At 40.7% G+C, this 15,839-nt stretch overlaps 1 protein-coding gene across 2 annotated transcripts in view; it reads right to left on the reverse strand.

Moving 5' to 3' along the window:
- Nucleotides 1-15,839, reverse strand: part of Ube4b (ubiquitination factor E4B) — a 122,620-nt gene that overhangs the window by 13,461 nt on the left and 93,320 nt on the right. For both annotated transcript variants that reach the window (XM_074081391.1, XM_074081390.1), the window contains 6 exons: nucleotides 15,340-15,439; nucleotides 14,023-14,150; nucleotides 12,897-12,995; nucleotides 11,086-11,321; nucleotides 4,519-4,645; nucleotides 2,559-2,703 (listed from right to left, as the gene is read on the reverse strand). In XM_074081391.1, coding sequence (XP_073937492.1) covers nucleotides 2,559-2,703; nucleotides 4,519-4,645; nucleotides 11,086-11,321; nucleotides 12,897-12,995; nucleotides 14,023-14,150; nucleotides 15,340-15,439 — 835 coding nt within the window. The remainder of the gene's footprint in view (nucleotides 1-2,558; nucleotides 2,704-4,518; nucleotides 4,646-11,085; nucleotides 11,322-12,896; nucleotides 12,996-14,022; nucleotides 14,151-15,339; nucleotides 15,440-15,839) is intronic.

Consider the following 15,839-nt stretch of genomic DNA (forward strand, 5'->3'; position numbering starts at 1 on the left):
TTTGCCTAGGCTGGCCTTGAACCACGATCCTCCTGATTTTTGTCTCCTAAGTAGCTAGGATTTGATTACAGGTGTAAGCCACTGGAGAAGATATATTTTTAAGTCTTTAAAACACAGGTATTTAATGCCCTGAAGGTGATGTTCGACTGGAGGCATTGGGTTATGTGGGGGATAACTCTGTGTGTGTGTGTGTGTGTGTGTTAAATGGGCAGGAACCAGAGATGCTAAATGTCCTGCAATGTAGGAGACAGTCTTCCATCATAAAGAGTTTACTGTTGTATCAAAGCTCCACTAAAGATAAAATTCCAACTAGGAAATTCCAACTGGGAAATGCCAACTGAAGGAGCAAGAGTAGAGAAGGAGAAATCCAAGGGAGGGTTGAATGCTGGAGTCCACCAACAGTCAGAGGCTGAAAAGAACAGCAAGAAGCCAGAGACGTGGGAGGTAGCAAACCATTTCAACGAAAAATTATTTCTGAAATAGTAATTGTTAGTGACTCTGTGTCTTTTTTCATCCATTAACAGAAAAATCCATAGCATTTGTTGTCTCATAAAAAGATATACTGACTACGACAGCCCTGAAGCTCAACTTCTAAAAGATAAGCTGGTGTCTGCTAAGCACCACAAGAGGCACAAGTGGATGCAACTGAGACAGGAGGTTAGGGGTGCAGCCACACTGGCTGGGGAAGGCTAGCCTTGTGGCAGGACTTGAATGGGAACTTGTGCAAAAATTCCATAAGGATGGAAAGTAGACCATTTGTTCAGAAATGTCTCAAAGCAAATTTAAAAACAAGAGCTATAACACTGAGCATCTGGATTGATCCTGTGCTAAACATCACCCATCCACCACCTCACACAGTGTCCCTGGCAAGGTAGATGTTCTCTCTAATTTGCTGATGAGAAAACAGATTAAGGAACTCAACATGAGGCAGGGCTGGTTCTCAAACCCAGGTTGCCTTAGATACCAGAGCTGGTGCTGTTTTGACTAGATGTTTTGAATCCCCAGTCTAGTTTGAGTAGCCTGTAATAAACTCATCCAGATCAGTACCTACTGTCTGCTGTCTGTAATGGGAGATAAGACTACAAGAATCTCATAAAGTTACACTGGAGTGGTGTGGAACAACCAGCTCTGGGCTGATCCCACCCTGAGGAGGGCTGGGAGATGCAGATTTTTGCTGGTAGAAACAAAACAGCTGAAGGGTTTAGAACTGAACCTGAGCAATATGGGCACCATGTGCGCCAGCAGGTAGGAGCACAGTGTCAAAAAAACCATCACTGCACTATTTCAGTACAATCAGAGGGAGTCAAAGAGCATGGGGGGATGGACACGGGAAACCCACATTTATGGAACCCAGGCAAAGCGCCCTGTGTAAGGATTAAGCCTGTAGCTAAAGCATGTTGGCTAGGGCAAGATGTAAAAAACTCATCAAAGTTCCAGGAATACTTGCAACAACAGAACTTCAACACTATCCTCATCATGAGAATGTGACCATAGACAAGGAAGCAACAGTCCTCCTTAGATAGGCAGAAGTCCCATGGAAAGCAACTGTGATGCAGACTGACTGAAAGTGACACAGGAACTGTCTAAAAGGCTGCCATCATGTCAGGAGAGGACAGTGTATTGACATTGCCACAGCATGACTTTCTCACAGAACTGCAAACTCGCTGAGTCTTTTTATTAATAACTGAATATAAAAACCACAATCAACTGGAAGAAAAAAGTCCAGAGTGATGTGTGATTCATAGTTGTCTAGAGAAGACCATACGGACAAATCAAATTCTTGTCCAGCAGACAGAAGTCTAGAGATTTATTTCCTAGTTACTTTCACAAAGCTTAATATATTAAACAATAAAAGCTTTTCTCTAAAAAAGTCCCAGAGTTGGAAGCATGGCTCAAGCAGTAGAGAGTCTGCCTAGCAAGCACAGACCATGAGTTCAAATCGTAGTACTGCCAAAAAAGAAACAGTTAAAAAAGCCCTTTAAAACTAAAAATGGAGAGGTGCATTTTGAAAGGGTTTTTAATTTCTTAGCTTCAAGTTGGTTTTTATTCTTGCAGCACTGGGGATGGAACTCAGGGCCTCCTCACATGCTAAGCTCACATTCTACCACTGAGTTACACCCTATGTCCTTTAATTCATTTTTTTAAACAATGAAAATCCAATTTAGAATGGACTGGCACACAGCTCTATTTAATTTTAGTATGGTAAAGAACATCTTGCCTGAAGCTGCAAGTGTAAGAAGGGAGTGGACTTTTTTTCCTATGTTTTTTCAAGATACTGGGGATTGGACCCACAGTCTTGCACATGGTAGGCAAGCACTCTATCACTGAGTCACTCTCTCAACCACAATTCTCAGTTTTAGAGAAAATGTTTTTCATGTTTTCTCCTATTGCAAACCTGGCTTATAATTTCATGGAAGTCACAGGTATGAAAATCCTAACAGTAAGTCAGACCCATGTCAGCAGCAGACATGCAGATGAAGCCCCCAAGGTAGCGCTCCACCTGTGTCTACGAGCGGATTGTCTGCAAAGTTGTGTGAGAACTGGGACGCTGTCCTTACCCGAGGCAACTGGTCCCACTGTTCTTTGTTCTTCATCTCTTCTTGCACTTCATGGATCCGCTTCAGCGACTCCAGACTTTCATCAAGTAAGAATGTTGTGTCATTTATCAGCATGTTTATATAGCGGACAAACTGCTTCCCAGAACTGAAAGTCAATGAGATGGTGCAAGGTCATACATTCAGTAAGTCCCACAGAAAGTGAATCTTCCCCAAGTGCCAACCGTGTCTGTCACCTGTGAGAGTTGTAACTTGGCACAACTCAAGTACAGTGGAGTTCAAGAATTACCAAGGTTTCTCCTTAGTTTTTTTTTTTTTTTTCAATTTTGAGCTCAGGGCCTAGTGTTCTAACTAGTCCTTTTGCTTTTATACTATTTTTTTCAGATAAAGTTTTGTTTTTTTGCATGGCTGAGTTGTGACTGTGATCTTCCCATCTATGCCTCTTGAATAGCTGGAATATCAGGCATGCGTCACTACTGCCTGACTTGTTTGTTGAAATGGAGTCTTGCTAACTTTTTGCTGGGGTGGCCTAGAACCTCGATTCTCTTGATCTCTACCTCCCAAAGTAACTGGGATTACAGGTGTGAGCCACTGGGCCCAGTGTTGGTTATTTTTGAGTCAGGGTCCAACTACACAGCCCAGGCTGGCCTCAGACTCATGATCCTTTTCCAGCTTCCCAAGTGCTGGGGTCATAGCTGTGTGCCAACACACTCAGCTTTGTTCTTTTTAATTAATTGTGATAAGCTCATTCTAGTGGTATGCTGGAGCTACCTCATATGGCTTGAGAGAGTCATGTGTTGAATATTCCAGAATGCTCTGAGCTGATTCCCTTGGCAGCTTCAATTTGGCAATAGTGAACATGTTCACATCATGGAAAACCAGCAAATGCTTACATTTTTCCCTGTAGAGAACAGGTTTACCAATATAACTCTGGCTCCTTTCCTCAGTGTGGCTAAGCAGAGAAAACACTTTCAGAGTGGGAAAGGAAATATGCTTACACTCACAAAGATACAAGAAAGCACAAATAATTGCCATACATAGCAGACAAAAGAACTACCGGTAAAGTTATTACTTATTCCAAAGAAAGATACACTGAAGAACTGGAACCTGTAATATTGATAAAGTGGGATATTAACTCACTTTATAGAATCTGAAGCTTCTAGTCTAAGGAATGCTCTGCAGATTGTTATAATGAAGGAACTTGGTGAACTGAAATAGCTTGATCTACCTGTTAGACTCTGAAACTGCCAGATTTGCAGAGAAGAGACAAGTTCCACTTCACAACCTGCAACTATGCAATTAGGAGGGAGCAAGCCCAGGCACGGGTGACACGCTCTTGCGAATAAGGACAGGAGGTCTCAATTTCAGGAACATGGGGAGTCCAGGACACCCACTTCCAAAGAGCACCAGGTAGATCAAGTTGGGGCCTAACTGGTCTTCAAGCTCAAGTAAGGCTTGATAGTTTAGGTAATTACTGTCCAGGTTTAAGCAGTGCCTGAAACTTCAGGCAGGAAGATGAAAAGTTCTTAATCACAGTTTAGGGACTGATCACAAAGAATAATTCTTCAAATGACAACTCTACTCTAGCTGCTTCTAAATCTAATGTCTTCCTAACATTGCTGACTCAAAGGCTTGATATCACATTCAAGAACATTGAAAAACGTCATTTCAGTCATTCTGACAGTTTCATTTAATAGTGTGTAATCAAAGAAAACACCAAAAAACGAATCTTCCTTTCTGTAAACCACTACCAAAGTATGTTGACAAATATGGAAGTCGGCAATATTTTTAAGCAAAGACATTGAGATAACCTGCCCATATTTAGCAGTACCTTGTGCCAACATGCAGAAGGCTGAGAGCAAGAAAACAGTCAAGAGGAACTCAGCTGCGGAAGCTTTTAGGTTGCAATACTACCTGGGATTTGCAAGAGAGCAAGCTGTGACATCAGGGGCCCAATACTCACTTGAACTCCTCCATAAAGGTGCCATGGTGAGCTATGTTTTGCCAGAGGCTCTTAAAAATGGTGCTAATGTGATAGCGAATGGTGAATTTGTCATAGAACTCACTGGTGGCTCCGGTATGTTCAACATCTAAAGAAGAAAGACAAACAGGGTAAGGGACATGTCCTCTCTTATCTTTCCAGATATGGTTATTGCCACGACAATGATACTGAAGGAACATAAATCTGTAAACTCAGACATCTTGTAACATTTCACAAGAAATCATGAGCTGGTTTTAAAGAGAACACGTTTACAACAAAGGCCTGGAATAGGCTGGGAAAACTGTTTGTCATCACTAGGACAGCGTCAACTCCTCAAGGACCAAAAGCTGAATTATCACCTGCCCCCCAGGGTTTATAGAAATTCTGTACCACTACAAATGCACATCCCTGAGTGGGAAAAGGTGGGTTAAATTTTACTGAAGGACACATTCCTATTAAATGTGTCTGCTACTTTAAATACTTTTTATAATGCCCATTTTCAAGCACATACTAAAGCAGAGAAAAGCACAGTGAATTCCCTATTGCTCTTTACCAATTACCAACCTCTCTGTACTTATTAAAATGGAACAAAAAGATCACACTTGGTTATTATGCAAATAGTTTATAGCAGGAGGAATTCCAGAATTCATAACAAATTCTAAGAAAAGGAAAAACTGTCAGGAAGACAGTTATGGCTTAAGAGATTAAAATAAGTTACCATTTTAACCTATCAAATTGGCAGACATTACAAAAATGACAAGACTGAGCAGAGGGGAAAAGTAGGCACACTACACATGTAGTGTGTGGCAATGAACAGCAATGTCATCTCTCTGAAGGTAAGTTGGCAAAATGAAGCACAAGCCACCAACATGCCCTTTTCCTCGGATCCCCAAGTTCCATTCAAGAAAACACAGAAGCATGTTCAAAGACTGATTCCCAAGTGATTCAACAAAGGCCACCCACCCCCACCAGGGCCTCCCACACACCAGGCAAATGTTCCACCTGTGAGCTACAATCCCCAGCCCTAGGGCAAAGTATTATTTACATTAGAGAAAAAATGTAAATAACCCAAATGTCCAAAAGAGAATATGAAAATGTTTTTGTGATACATTAAGTGAAAACCAAACATTATCAAACAAAAGTTAGCATTTGGGCCCAATCATAATTTTATTTATTTATTTACTTACTATACAGGTGCTCTACCACTTAAGCCACACCTCCAGCCCCCAATCATAGTTTTAAAAAAATATAATGATTGGAAAGATACATAGCAAAATGTTGAGAGGACTGGAGGTGTGGCTGAAGTGGCAGAATGCCTACTTTGCAAGTGTGAAGACCCAAGTTCAAACTTCAGTCCCACCAAAAAAAAAAAGTTAACAGACTGAGTGTAGAGATGGTCAGTGATTTCTATTTTCTTCTTGATATTTTCTGTATCCCAAAGTACACATTTTTTTATTACTAAAAGAGAAAATAATTACTTAATGATGAAAGAAAGAGTTAAGAAAATTAACACCTATCATGCTAAGATCTGAAAGTGCTTACATATAGTCATTAAGTATAGAAAACGATTTAAGTAGAGCCTGTAAGAGACAGAAACTGGGGGCTGGCATAGCACCTCCTGTCATCTGAAACTGCCCACAATATCTGGACTGTATAATTTAACAGAGGAAAAGCAACAATTGTTAACTTATTATCCATCAGTCTACATCTCTCAATTTTTTTTTTAAATCTGATTTGCTTCCTTGTTTTATTTTTTGCAGTGCTGGGGATCAAACCCAGGAACTTGAACATGCTAGGCTAGTGCTATAGTACTAAGCTGTACACCCTGACTGTATTTCTTTTTTCTTTTTGTAGTGATACTGGGGTTAAGAGGTGACTTTGGAGGGGCGTTGAAAATGAGATAAGTATGAGCTATTAACAGATCTTAGCACAATGTGACAGAAAAAGAGAACAGCAGAGTAAAGGCCTTGAGCAGGTAGCAGAATGAGTCAAAGGAGGCAGCAAGATGGTTTGCTCAGGTAGGTGTGGTGGGGAGTGAGGCTAGCAAGTCATCTTACTGCCTTCTTTGACTCATTCTGCTACCTGCTCAAGGCCTTTACTCCTGCTGTCCCCTTTTTTCTGTCACACATGTGTTAACAGCTCATACTCGTCTCATTTTCAATGCCCCTTCAAAGTCACCTCCTCAGAGACTTTCCCTCACTACCTTCCTAAAGTAGCCCATCTCCTCTCACACCTATGGCCTGCACCTCTCTGCCTTATCTGTCCAGTCTGCCATGTAATGCAGGGTTCTGGCATCTTTCCAGAGTGGGACCATCACAAGCATGTGCTTCATCAGCGATACAATCTACTCTGGCCGATGCCGGCCTTTTGCCTTTACATCAGCACCGGGAGAGGAGGAGTCTGGAAATCTTGCTTCATCAGTGCTCTTCTAGCCTTCAGAGTTTCATGGTTTTTTAAGGAACAGGTTGTTATACAAAATATAAAACTTATTTTAAAGCCTAGTTTTAAAACAATTCAAGCATAAACACTTCTGAAGTGAGAATACTATCTGCAGCATAAGGGGGAGCTTGTTCTGTCGAATGGCCTTGTATATCAACTCCCAGTTCATGTGTAAACAGCACACTGAACAGGGACAGGATCTAATCAGAAGACATGATGTGGTTGCTGGGCCCCTATGGTGGTGTCTGGGAGGCTGCCCTGCAGGGCCAACGAAGAGCAGCAGAGTAGGCAGGTGCACCTGTGCTCTCAGCCAACTGCCGAGGGTGCTGCCACTCCTGAGCTGTTACCTTCAGCAAGCCTCTTGACCTTTCTAAACTTTGGTTTCCTCATTTGCAAGATGTGGGTATTTATAGTACCCAACCTAAGGACTACTATGCAGATCAAGTGAATGGATTAGCAAGTATTCCATGAGTGGTGGCTATTATTAGGACAGTATCATCTATCTGTGACTACCGACATGGTCCAGGCCAGAGGGTACACTGCTCCATGCCAAAGGAAAAGAGAGAATAATACGCACCCCCAGCTTCTGGAACACTGCTAGCAGGCTCCACCAGCCCCACAGTGGTCTCAAAGGCCATAGGTTCAGCCCTGGTGCACAAGCACACACAGGCATACACACCCACACTCAGGTCTTATCTTTTAAGCCACAGTGAAAGGTCCAGGGCACCAACCAAATACAAAGCACATTTGACTACAAATGTTTTTGTTTTTACTACTGATAATATATGTTTATGGTAGAAAAATTAAGTCCAGATAGTAAAAACAAAAAATAAAGCTATTCATAATTCTATCATTCAAAAGTAACCAACTCACTGTTAATAGTATGGTATATGTCCTTTCCTGCTTTTTTCTTCTTTGGTTTTCCTTACTGTTGGCAGTACTGGGGTTTGATATCAGGGTCTCACTTGAGCCATGCCTCCAGCCCAATCTTCCTGTTTTGGTTTTCTATGTAGCTGGATGACAGGTGTACACCACTATACATGGCTTTATATTGGTTGAGGTAGGGTTTTGCTAACTCTTTTGCAAGGGCTGACCTTGAACCAAGATCCTCCTGATTTCAGCCTCCTGAGTAGTTTGGACTACAGGCCACTGAGCCCAACTTTCCATTTTTTCTAACTTACATATATGTACCAAAAGAGTGGACATATGTTCTCATTACTTGACATTTTCTTTACTTTTTGTCAGTTAACCACTGAATGTAAATAACATCATTTTTTATGGTTCATACAGGTTCACTGTATGGATAAACTGTGATTTACTTAACATATCTACAATTAGGTACTTGAAATATTTCACTCTACTGTACTACAGTGCTGTGTGGACGCACCATAAGCATGGGCACAGACTTGCAAGAGTGTCTATGGAATGAACCAGTGGAGAGATCTACAAGGAAGAATAGGTTTGCTGGATCAAGCTGTTGCCTTAGCTTCAAGCCCACTCTCCATGTGGGCTTTGTGATTCAGTGGCCCGTTAGGTTCATCAGGAGAGGGCGCTACTGGAGATCTGGAGGAAAGCCAAGGGACATGGTAGGCCTTGTTCTTGTCAACCATGGGTCTCCATCCTGGCCACGACAGTTGGAGTTAACTCTAGCTGTGTCTAACACCCCTGAGCTACCAACTCTTCACACTCCCCAGCATCCAAGAACTGGCCAGCCAGTGTCCTTCCTCAGAGGTCTGAGACTAGGCTCTGTCCAAACCCTCATTCGTGTAGTCGGGTTCTAATAACCCCAGTCTCTTCCTTTGACCCCCCTACCCAAGGGAGAGAAGGCAGCTGCTTCCTCCAATGCACTGCTAACCCAAATTTTTTTTTTTTTTTTTTGGTAGTATAGGGTTTGAACTGAGGGCCTTCTGCTTACTAGGCAGGCACTTTACTACTCAAGCCATATCCCAAGTACTTTTTGCTTTAGTTACTTTTTTCAGGTATAGTCTCAGTGAGGGCCACCTTGTATGTTGATTCTACTACCCACAGCCTCCTGAATAGCTGGAATGACAGTTATGAACCACCATGCCAGTTAACCTGTTGAGATGGGGGGGCTCAAGCTAACTTTTTGCCTGGGCTGGTCTCAAACCAGGAACCTCCTAATCTCTGTCTCCAGAATAGCTGGGATTATAGATATGAGCCACCATACCTGGACCAATGTTCCTTTTTGACAATATAGTCTTCTAATATCCATACAACCAGTTCATTATATTAAATTTTCTCAATTAAAATTAACTAGTGGCTAGGGGCATGGCTCAAGAGATGAAGTGCTCACCTAGCAAGTGCAAGGCCATGAGTTTAACGCCAAATATTGCAAAAACAAAACAAAACACCATCAACAAAAAACTGGTATATTTTTGCTTCCTGATTGGGCCTTGAATGATATAAAAGATGTAAAAGAAATTTTAAGGCTTGGAAGAAGAGGGACAACAAAAAATTTAAAGCTCCTGATGCAGCAAACCAGTCTTCCAGAAAGGTTTTACTAATTTACATTTTCATGAGTTTCATAACACTAATTTTGCACACTGGCTACATTAAATAGGTTTTATAGGTTTGCTTCTTTTTCTCTCTCCCTCCCTTCTTTCCACCTTTGCTTTTGTTTCTTTTTTTGTGGGACCGGGGTTTGACTCAGGTCTTTGAATGCAGGGCTTTGTGCTTTCAAAGCAGGCATTCTAGCATTTGAGCCACACCTTGAGTCTTCTCTGTTTTAGAGACAGGGTCTCATTATGTATCCCAGTCTTTCCTCAACTCCTAATCCTCCTGACTCTGGCTCTCCAGCGCTGGGATTATGAATGTGTGCAACTGTGCCTGGCTAGCTTATTTCTCTACAAGCATGTTAGTACTGGGTATTTCCAGTTTAATATGTTTAATAGGTGAAAAGCAGTACCTCATCATTATTTTAAGAAATACTAAATTGTCTTCAATTCTCCAAATCCTGCTATGTTTAAGACACCATTTTACCTGAATGACTTGTACTTATCCTTTATGATGGCTAAGAGATGAAATAGGACTTTCACCTAAGAAAGGACCTTTTATCCAGCAGTGCCAAAGAAAGAATGCTAACAAATATCCAAAGACATGTCTACTACTTGCTTTGGATTTAGAAGGCTATGAGTAGGTGGAAGAAGAGAGAAACTTTTATCAGATGTCACAAGATAATGGTGATAAAGCAAAAACGCAGGTAGGCAGACCATTCAGAAGCGGAAAGATAACAGCATGGGCCTCAAACAAGCAGGGGCATGCCTTAGTTGACAGGGAATGATAACTGTCTAAGAACACAGGGGAATCCTCAAAGCAGCCGTCCCTGTGAACAGCAAGGGGCTGTGCTCTGGTCCACCAGTGCTAAGAGCATGGTAAGCACATTCTATTGAATGCGAAAACATGTATGAGGCTCAATGAAGGGTAAGATGGACAGGACACAGTCTCCTGAGAAATATACAACTGTGGGAAAATGTTCCACTAGTGCAATCCTGTGCCTTTTGAGAAGACAGACAAATAGGTCTCATAGGAAACAGTTCAAAAGCCAAAATTTGGAATGTCCTTCAAGCATAAGAGGAGGAGCTCCTTGCACTGTGCCTTGCCTGCTGTCTGACATTGTCAACAGTGTAACCCAGCACCTAGAACAGTACCTTGCAACATGCTCAATGAATGAATGAGGGAAGACTCCCAGGGGCCCCCAGGAACCCTGATTCTACTGGCTTGACTGGGGTCCAGGAACAAGCTCCTATTCTGTACACACTGTGGACACTCCGGGTTACAGGAAGGTGTTATAAAACTAATGTTGGAAGTTTCAAGCTAAAATGACCCAGGTAATTTCACTCAGATTAAAATACCAATTTGGGCTTATTGATACCACACTGAGTCTGCTAAATCAAAGACCTGGAGATAGAATAGTCAGTATGGTATTTCAAATACTCAGGGGGAAAAAAAGCCAATAGCACACACTTGTGGACAGTGGGTGGATTGGTAGGTTGCAATCATAACTGGGTGTCAGGCAACAGGTCTAGAGTAACTTCACTCCTAGGTTTTAGACAACCTTGCCACATGCCCCATACAGATCCAGGAACCTACCTGTATAGAACTTCATCAGGGAAGGTACCAGCAATTTGGTGGAGAGAGGATGGTTCTCAATCATCTCAAAAAACTTCTGGGTTCGTGGCTGAACAGCAGGGTTTGTCATAAACATGACTTCTACCAGTTTGGCCACTAGGTATGGATTTCGGATGTAGTTCTGGTTGCACAACATCACAACAAGGAACATCACAATATCCTGAGTACAGGGCTCATAAAGCACCTGAGGGGAGTATCTGAACAGAGGCAAGAAGGGCAAGCCGTGAGACTCTGAGAGACGGGATGCAAGTGTCACTAGATGGGGAAGGGAATTCAGGATAAGCAACCTAGGGGTAAAGATACTGGACTCAGGAGGTAGAGGCATAAGGATTACAAATTTGAGACTACATAAGAGATGCTCTGTTTCAAAAACACCAAACCCAAATGCCTTTACGGTTGTAGCATGTTACACTGACTTACTATACCTTAGAAAATAAACCAAAGCTACGATTGGGCAAATTTCACAAAAGATTTTCACTACCAAAACACTTTTTAAAACAAATTTCTAACGTAGTAATTCAATTTTTAAAAAACTGTTTTCCTTTAAGAAAACAGGAACTTTCAAATAGGTGAGTTGTGTCATTGTTGTTGGTTTTTGGACAGGGTCTCCCTATGTAGCCCAGGCTAGACTGGGATGAAGTGTGATCATCCTACCTCAGCCTTCTGATTACAGCTGTGTGCCACCACGCCCAGCTCTCAAACAGGAGTTTTTATGTTACTATGCTTAGAACAGATTTTAAAATGGGACTTAAGCTGCTTAAATTCCAAGGCTGGTTTTATTCAACAAATAAACCAGGATCTTCAGTCACCCTTTACATTACTCACCATTCCAAGCTGAGGTGTGGCTCAAGTGGTAGAGCACTAGCCTAGCAAGCACAAGGACCTAGTTCAAACCCCAGTTCCACACATACACACAAAAAATGTACATTTTTTCACCATTCAAAATTCATGTGTCCCCACTGATTTGGGCTTGTCATCTGGCAGCTTTTATGACAGCAGTATACCTTGATCCATTTCATTTTGTCACTAAAAATCACCTATACAATAATTTTATATTTTTGTGCTGCCTGTTAGAACACTTCCACAATTTGGATTCTGTTACTGTTCACTTGCACTATGTTTACTTTTGAAAATAAGACTTCACATATCACTCCTTTCCCTTGCTAGTACTATTACAATATTATTATGGTGGCAAAGAATTGTAATTCTTCTAACCCACAATACTTTAAAAGTGAAATGTGAGTCTTTTAAAAAATTTAAAATTATTATTATTTTTTTGTAGTGCTGGGGATTGAATCCAGGGCCTCCCATCCATGTGCTAGACATTGATGTGAAGTTATAAACCAAGTAAGAATTTAAAAATTAATAAAAATCTCAAGTATCAGTTATAAGAGCAAACCATTTCTCTGAAGGTGTCTCCAGTTGTACAATAGAGACAAATTTTAGTACAAAACACAGATGTGGGTATTTCTGGCTTTTGGATGTTCACTGGGATATTTATAAACTGTTTGCTCCTTCTGTTTCTCAGAACACACACTCAACTCAATTTTCACAGAATACATTAGTAGCAGAACTGTTAATCCTGCTTCTGTCCTGGAGATATTATTGGGAAATGGCCTAGTGCCACAGATGGATTTATTTTCTCAGTCTTTAGGCAGCATTCAGTTAAAAACAAGCATATAAAACTTTAAGCCTAAAATGAAGGTTTGAACAGTTCATAATAGCACATATAAAAACATACTAGAACTATACAATATGTCAAAGGCACTTACTGTACAATAAAAAATAAGAATTCAGCAACGTCTTCTACATAAAACTCAGGCAATGCTGCAAATACCTTGGGGACATCAGAATTTAAAGGCAATGTGATGCTGTCAATGAGAAAATAGTGAAATTTACAAAAGGAAATCATGACACATCAAGCTACAATGAATATTATGCTAGAAGTATCCTATTTGGGGGAAAAAAACCCCTCATTGTATAACACAACTATGTACAAGGTATACAGACAAAGAAATCACAGCCAGAAATGAACAGAGAATAAAGGCGACAGTGTGTCAGTAGATATGCTACAGTGTGTGTGAGATGTTTTCCCTTGTCTTGACTTCTTGTTAAAGTTAATGTAATAAATAAAACTTGAAAGAAATAAAGGGTCACATTTGGTCATTGTGTGCAACTCAAACTAAGCTAAAAGAGCCACAAGTGTATTTTACTTAACTTTTCCTACTTCTGTAGGGGGTAAGGGTCACCAACATTGGTAACCTAGAGACTTCACAATAAACATAAATTATAATAAATAAAAGTGATTGATGATTGATAATGTGATTGATAAAAGTGATTAATAATGTCCTTAGCTCACTCTCTGGATTGATTGGGCATTTTCCTAGATCCAATGTTAGAATGACCTAATATTGTGTCCCATTATTTAGCTTCCAATTTATAAATTTCCTTTGCAATTTTTTTTTTTTTTTGGGTGGTGGTCGTACTGGCGTTTGAACTCAGGGCCTCAGGCTCACTAGGCAGGTGCTCTACCACCTAAGCCACTCCACTAGTCCTGTTTTGTGATGGGTTTTTCTCAAGATAACGTCTTGTGAACTATTTATTATGGCTGGCTTTGAACCATGACCCTCCTGATCTCTATGCCTCCCAAGTAGCTACAATTAGAGGTGAGAGCCACTGGTACCAGGCCTCTATTCATCCAATTTTTATAGCAAATTAAAAAAATACTCTGTCAAAGCTTAAAATAGGTGCTGATATTCACCTCTGACTGCAACTAATTACAGGTAAAAATTCTCATTAATGTAACTAAACCTAATAGTGTATAATGCGATCTGGAAAATGAGGAAGGAATTGGAACAGTGGAGACAACACAGCACAAGGAGGGAAGAGCGCACTCACTCAGGGTATGCGGGGTCCAGGATACGGAGCAGCAGCTGGATGACAAGGCCATAAAAGTTCAGACATCTCCTCAGGAGGCTCTCATCAAGTAAGCCAGCGTCAGCACAGGCCTTGCACCGTACCAGTTTCTGTGGAAGCAGGTGTGCCCCAACCCATAGATTAGTCAGGAACCAAGGCCCTGCTGTGTGACTGGGCAGGGAATGGGACCAGAAGATGGGAAATCTAGGTTTTAGAACTTCTTCTCTGACTAACTATAGGATGCTGTGTGTCTCAAAGTCTTTCTTCTTCCTGAGAAAAACAAATGGTATGCCATGCAAACCACTAAGCAGAGTGGTGCTTCAGAAGGTTAGTTATCACTGCCATATTTAGTAATTTGGCTGGGGGAGGGGTTGACAGGAGGCCCTTTAGATGTCAGGACAGTTAGTGGAAAAAAAGCCAGACAAACTGCATCTAAATTCCAGCACCACCACTTACAAGCTGCACACCAAGGCTACAATACCTACCTTAGAGGACTGTTATGAGAATGAGACACACATGCACACACACACTGACATTTATCACTGAAAACAGTGTATAGATCCCTTAAGACACATCTGTGGAATCTTGGTGGGGGTACAGATCCCAGGTAAGAACCCCTAGTTTATTTTGCATCTTGAAACAATATAGATTATTAGAAAACACACACACACACACACACACCCTGAAATCTTAATTTGGACCCAAAATCAGTTTTTAAGTATTATCCCATTAATCAATACAAAACATGACCAGCTAACATTCAGGTTTACAATTTAAATATAAGCATACAAAAAAATGCATGAATTTGCTATCTAAGCTTTCCTGTACAAGGTTAGCAACCATTTGTTTTTAGCCGAGTCGCACCAGCAGGAATATTTCCATCTATACTTAGGTTCTACATGATGGATCCTTTTCAATTATAAAGGAGAATGAGGGGAAAGGAAAGAGATCTTTCTACTAACACAGATTCACTTTGTCAGGTATCAGGAAAAGGCATGGCTGGAGGTGTGGGGGAGGATCTTGTACAGGGTAGGGTAAGGGTCGTGACATTAAACTGAGAATGAGAAAATGCACTTTGAAGTCAAGCTGTCACTACACATGCACATGCTGTGTAAATGATTAGGATTTAAATGATTACATATAGATATATGAAAGGTATTAAGTTTTAAAATGTCCTATTTTTATCTTGAGGTAAAAGAAAGAAAAACTAAGTACACTAAACTGCTCACTTAAGACATACTTTGGTAGGAAAATACCATTATAACTCTGTTCAGTATTATTTCAATTAACTATACAAACCTTCAGCTGAGTTTTACAGCGCTTCAGCATTTCGCGGTGTCTTGTTGCCAGTGGGGAATCTTTCCACTGGCTTTCGTTATTTTTCAAATCTTCCACAGTTCTGAAATCAAGGACTAAGAGTCAAATTAAGGAACACACCCAGATTCATTCACCTATTCATTTTGACCACCTCACTGATTCTCAGACTTTTTTTTTCACATTTAAGAATTTTTAAAGTCAGAGCATATCTTATAATCAATGGCAAGTTATGATTTAATTGGTACTAATTTTCTTCTTATTGATTCCTAAAATAACTATGTGTCTTAAAATTGTTAGCACTTTAGTATTGATGAGATATAATAATCTTCTTTGGAAGAATGTATACTATTCCCTTATTTTTCTGAGGAAAAATTTTCTCATGAAAATTTAACATTACTAGGACTACTCAATTACCAGAGGAAGAGGTGAGTTACTAATAGCACTTCCTTCTTTACAACTGTTGTTGCCTCTGCTTGGAGTTC

This window comes from Castor canadensis, chromosome 7, assembly GCF_047511655.1.
Source record: "Castor canadensis chromosome 7, mCasCan1.hap1v2, whole genome shotgun sequence".
NCBI lineage: Eukaryota > Metazoa > Chordata > Mammalia > Rodentia > Castoridae > Castor > Castor canadensis.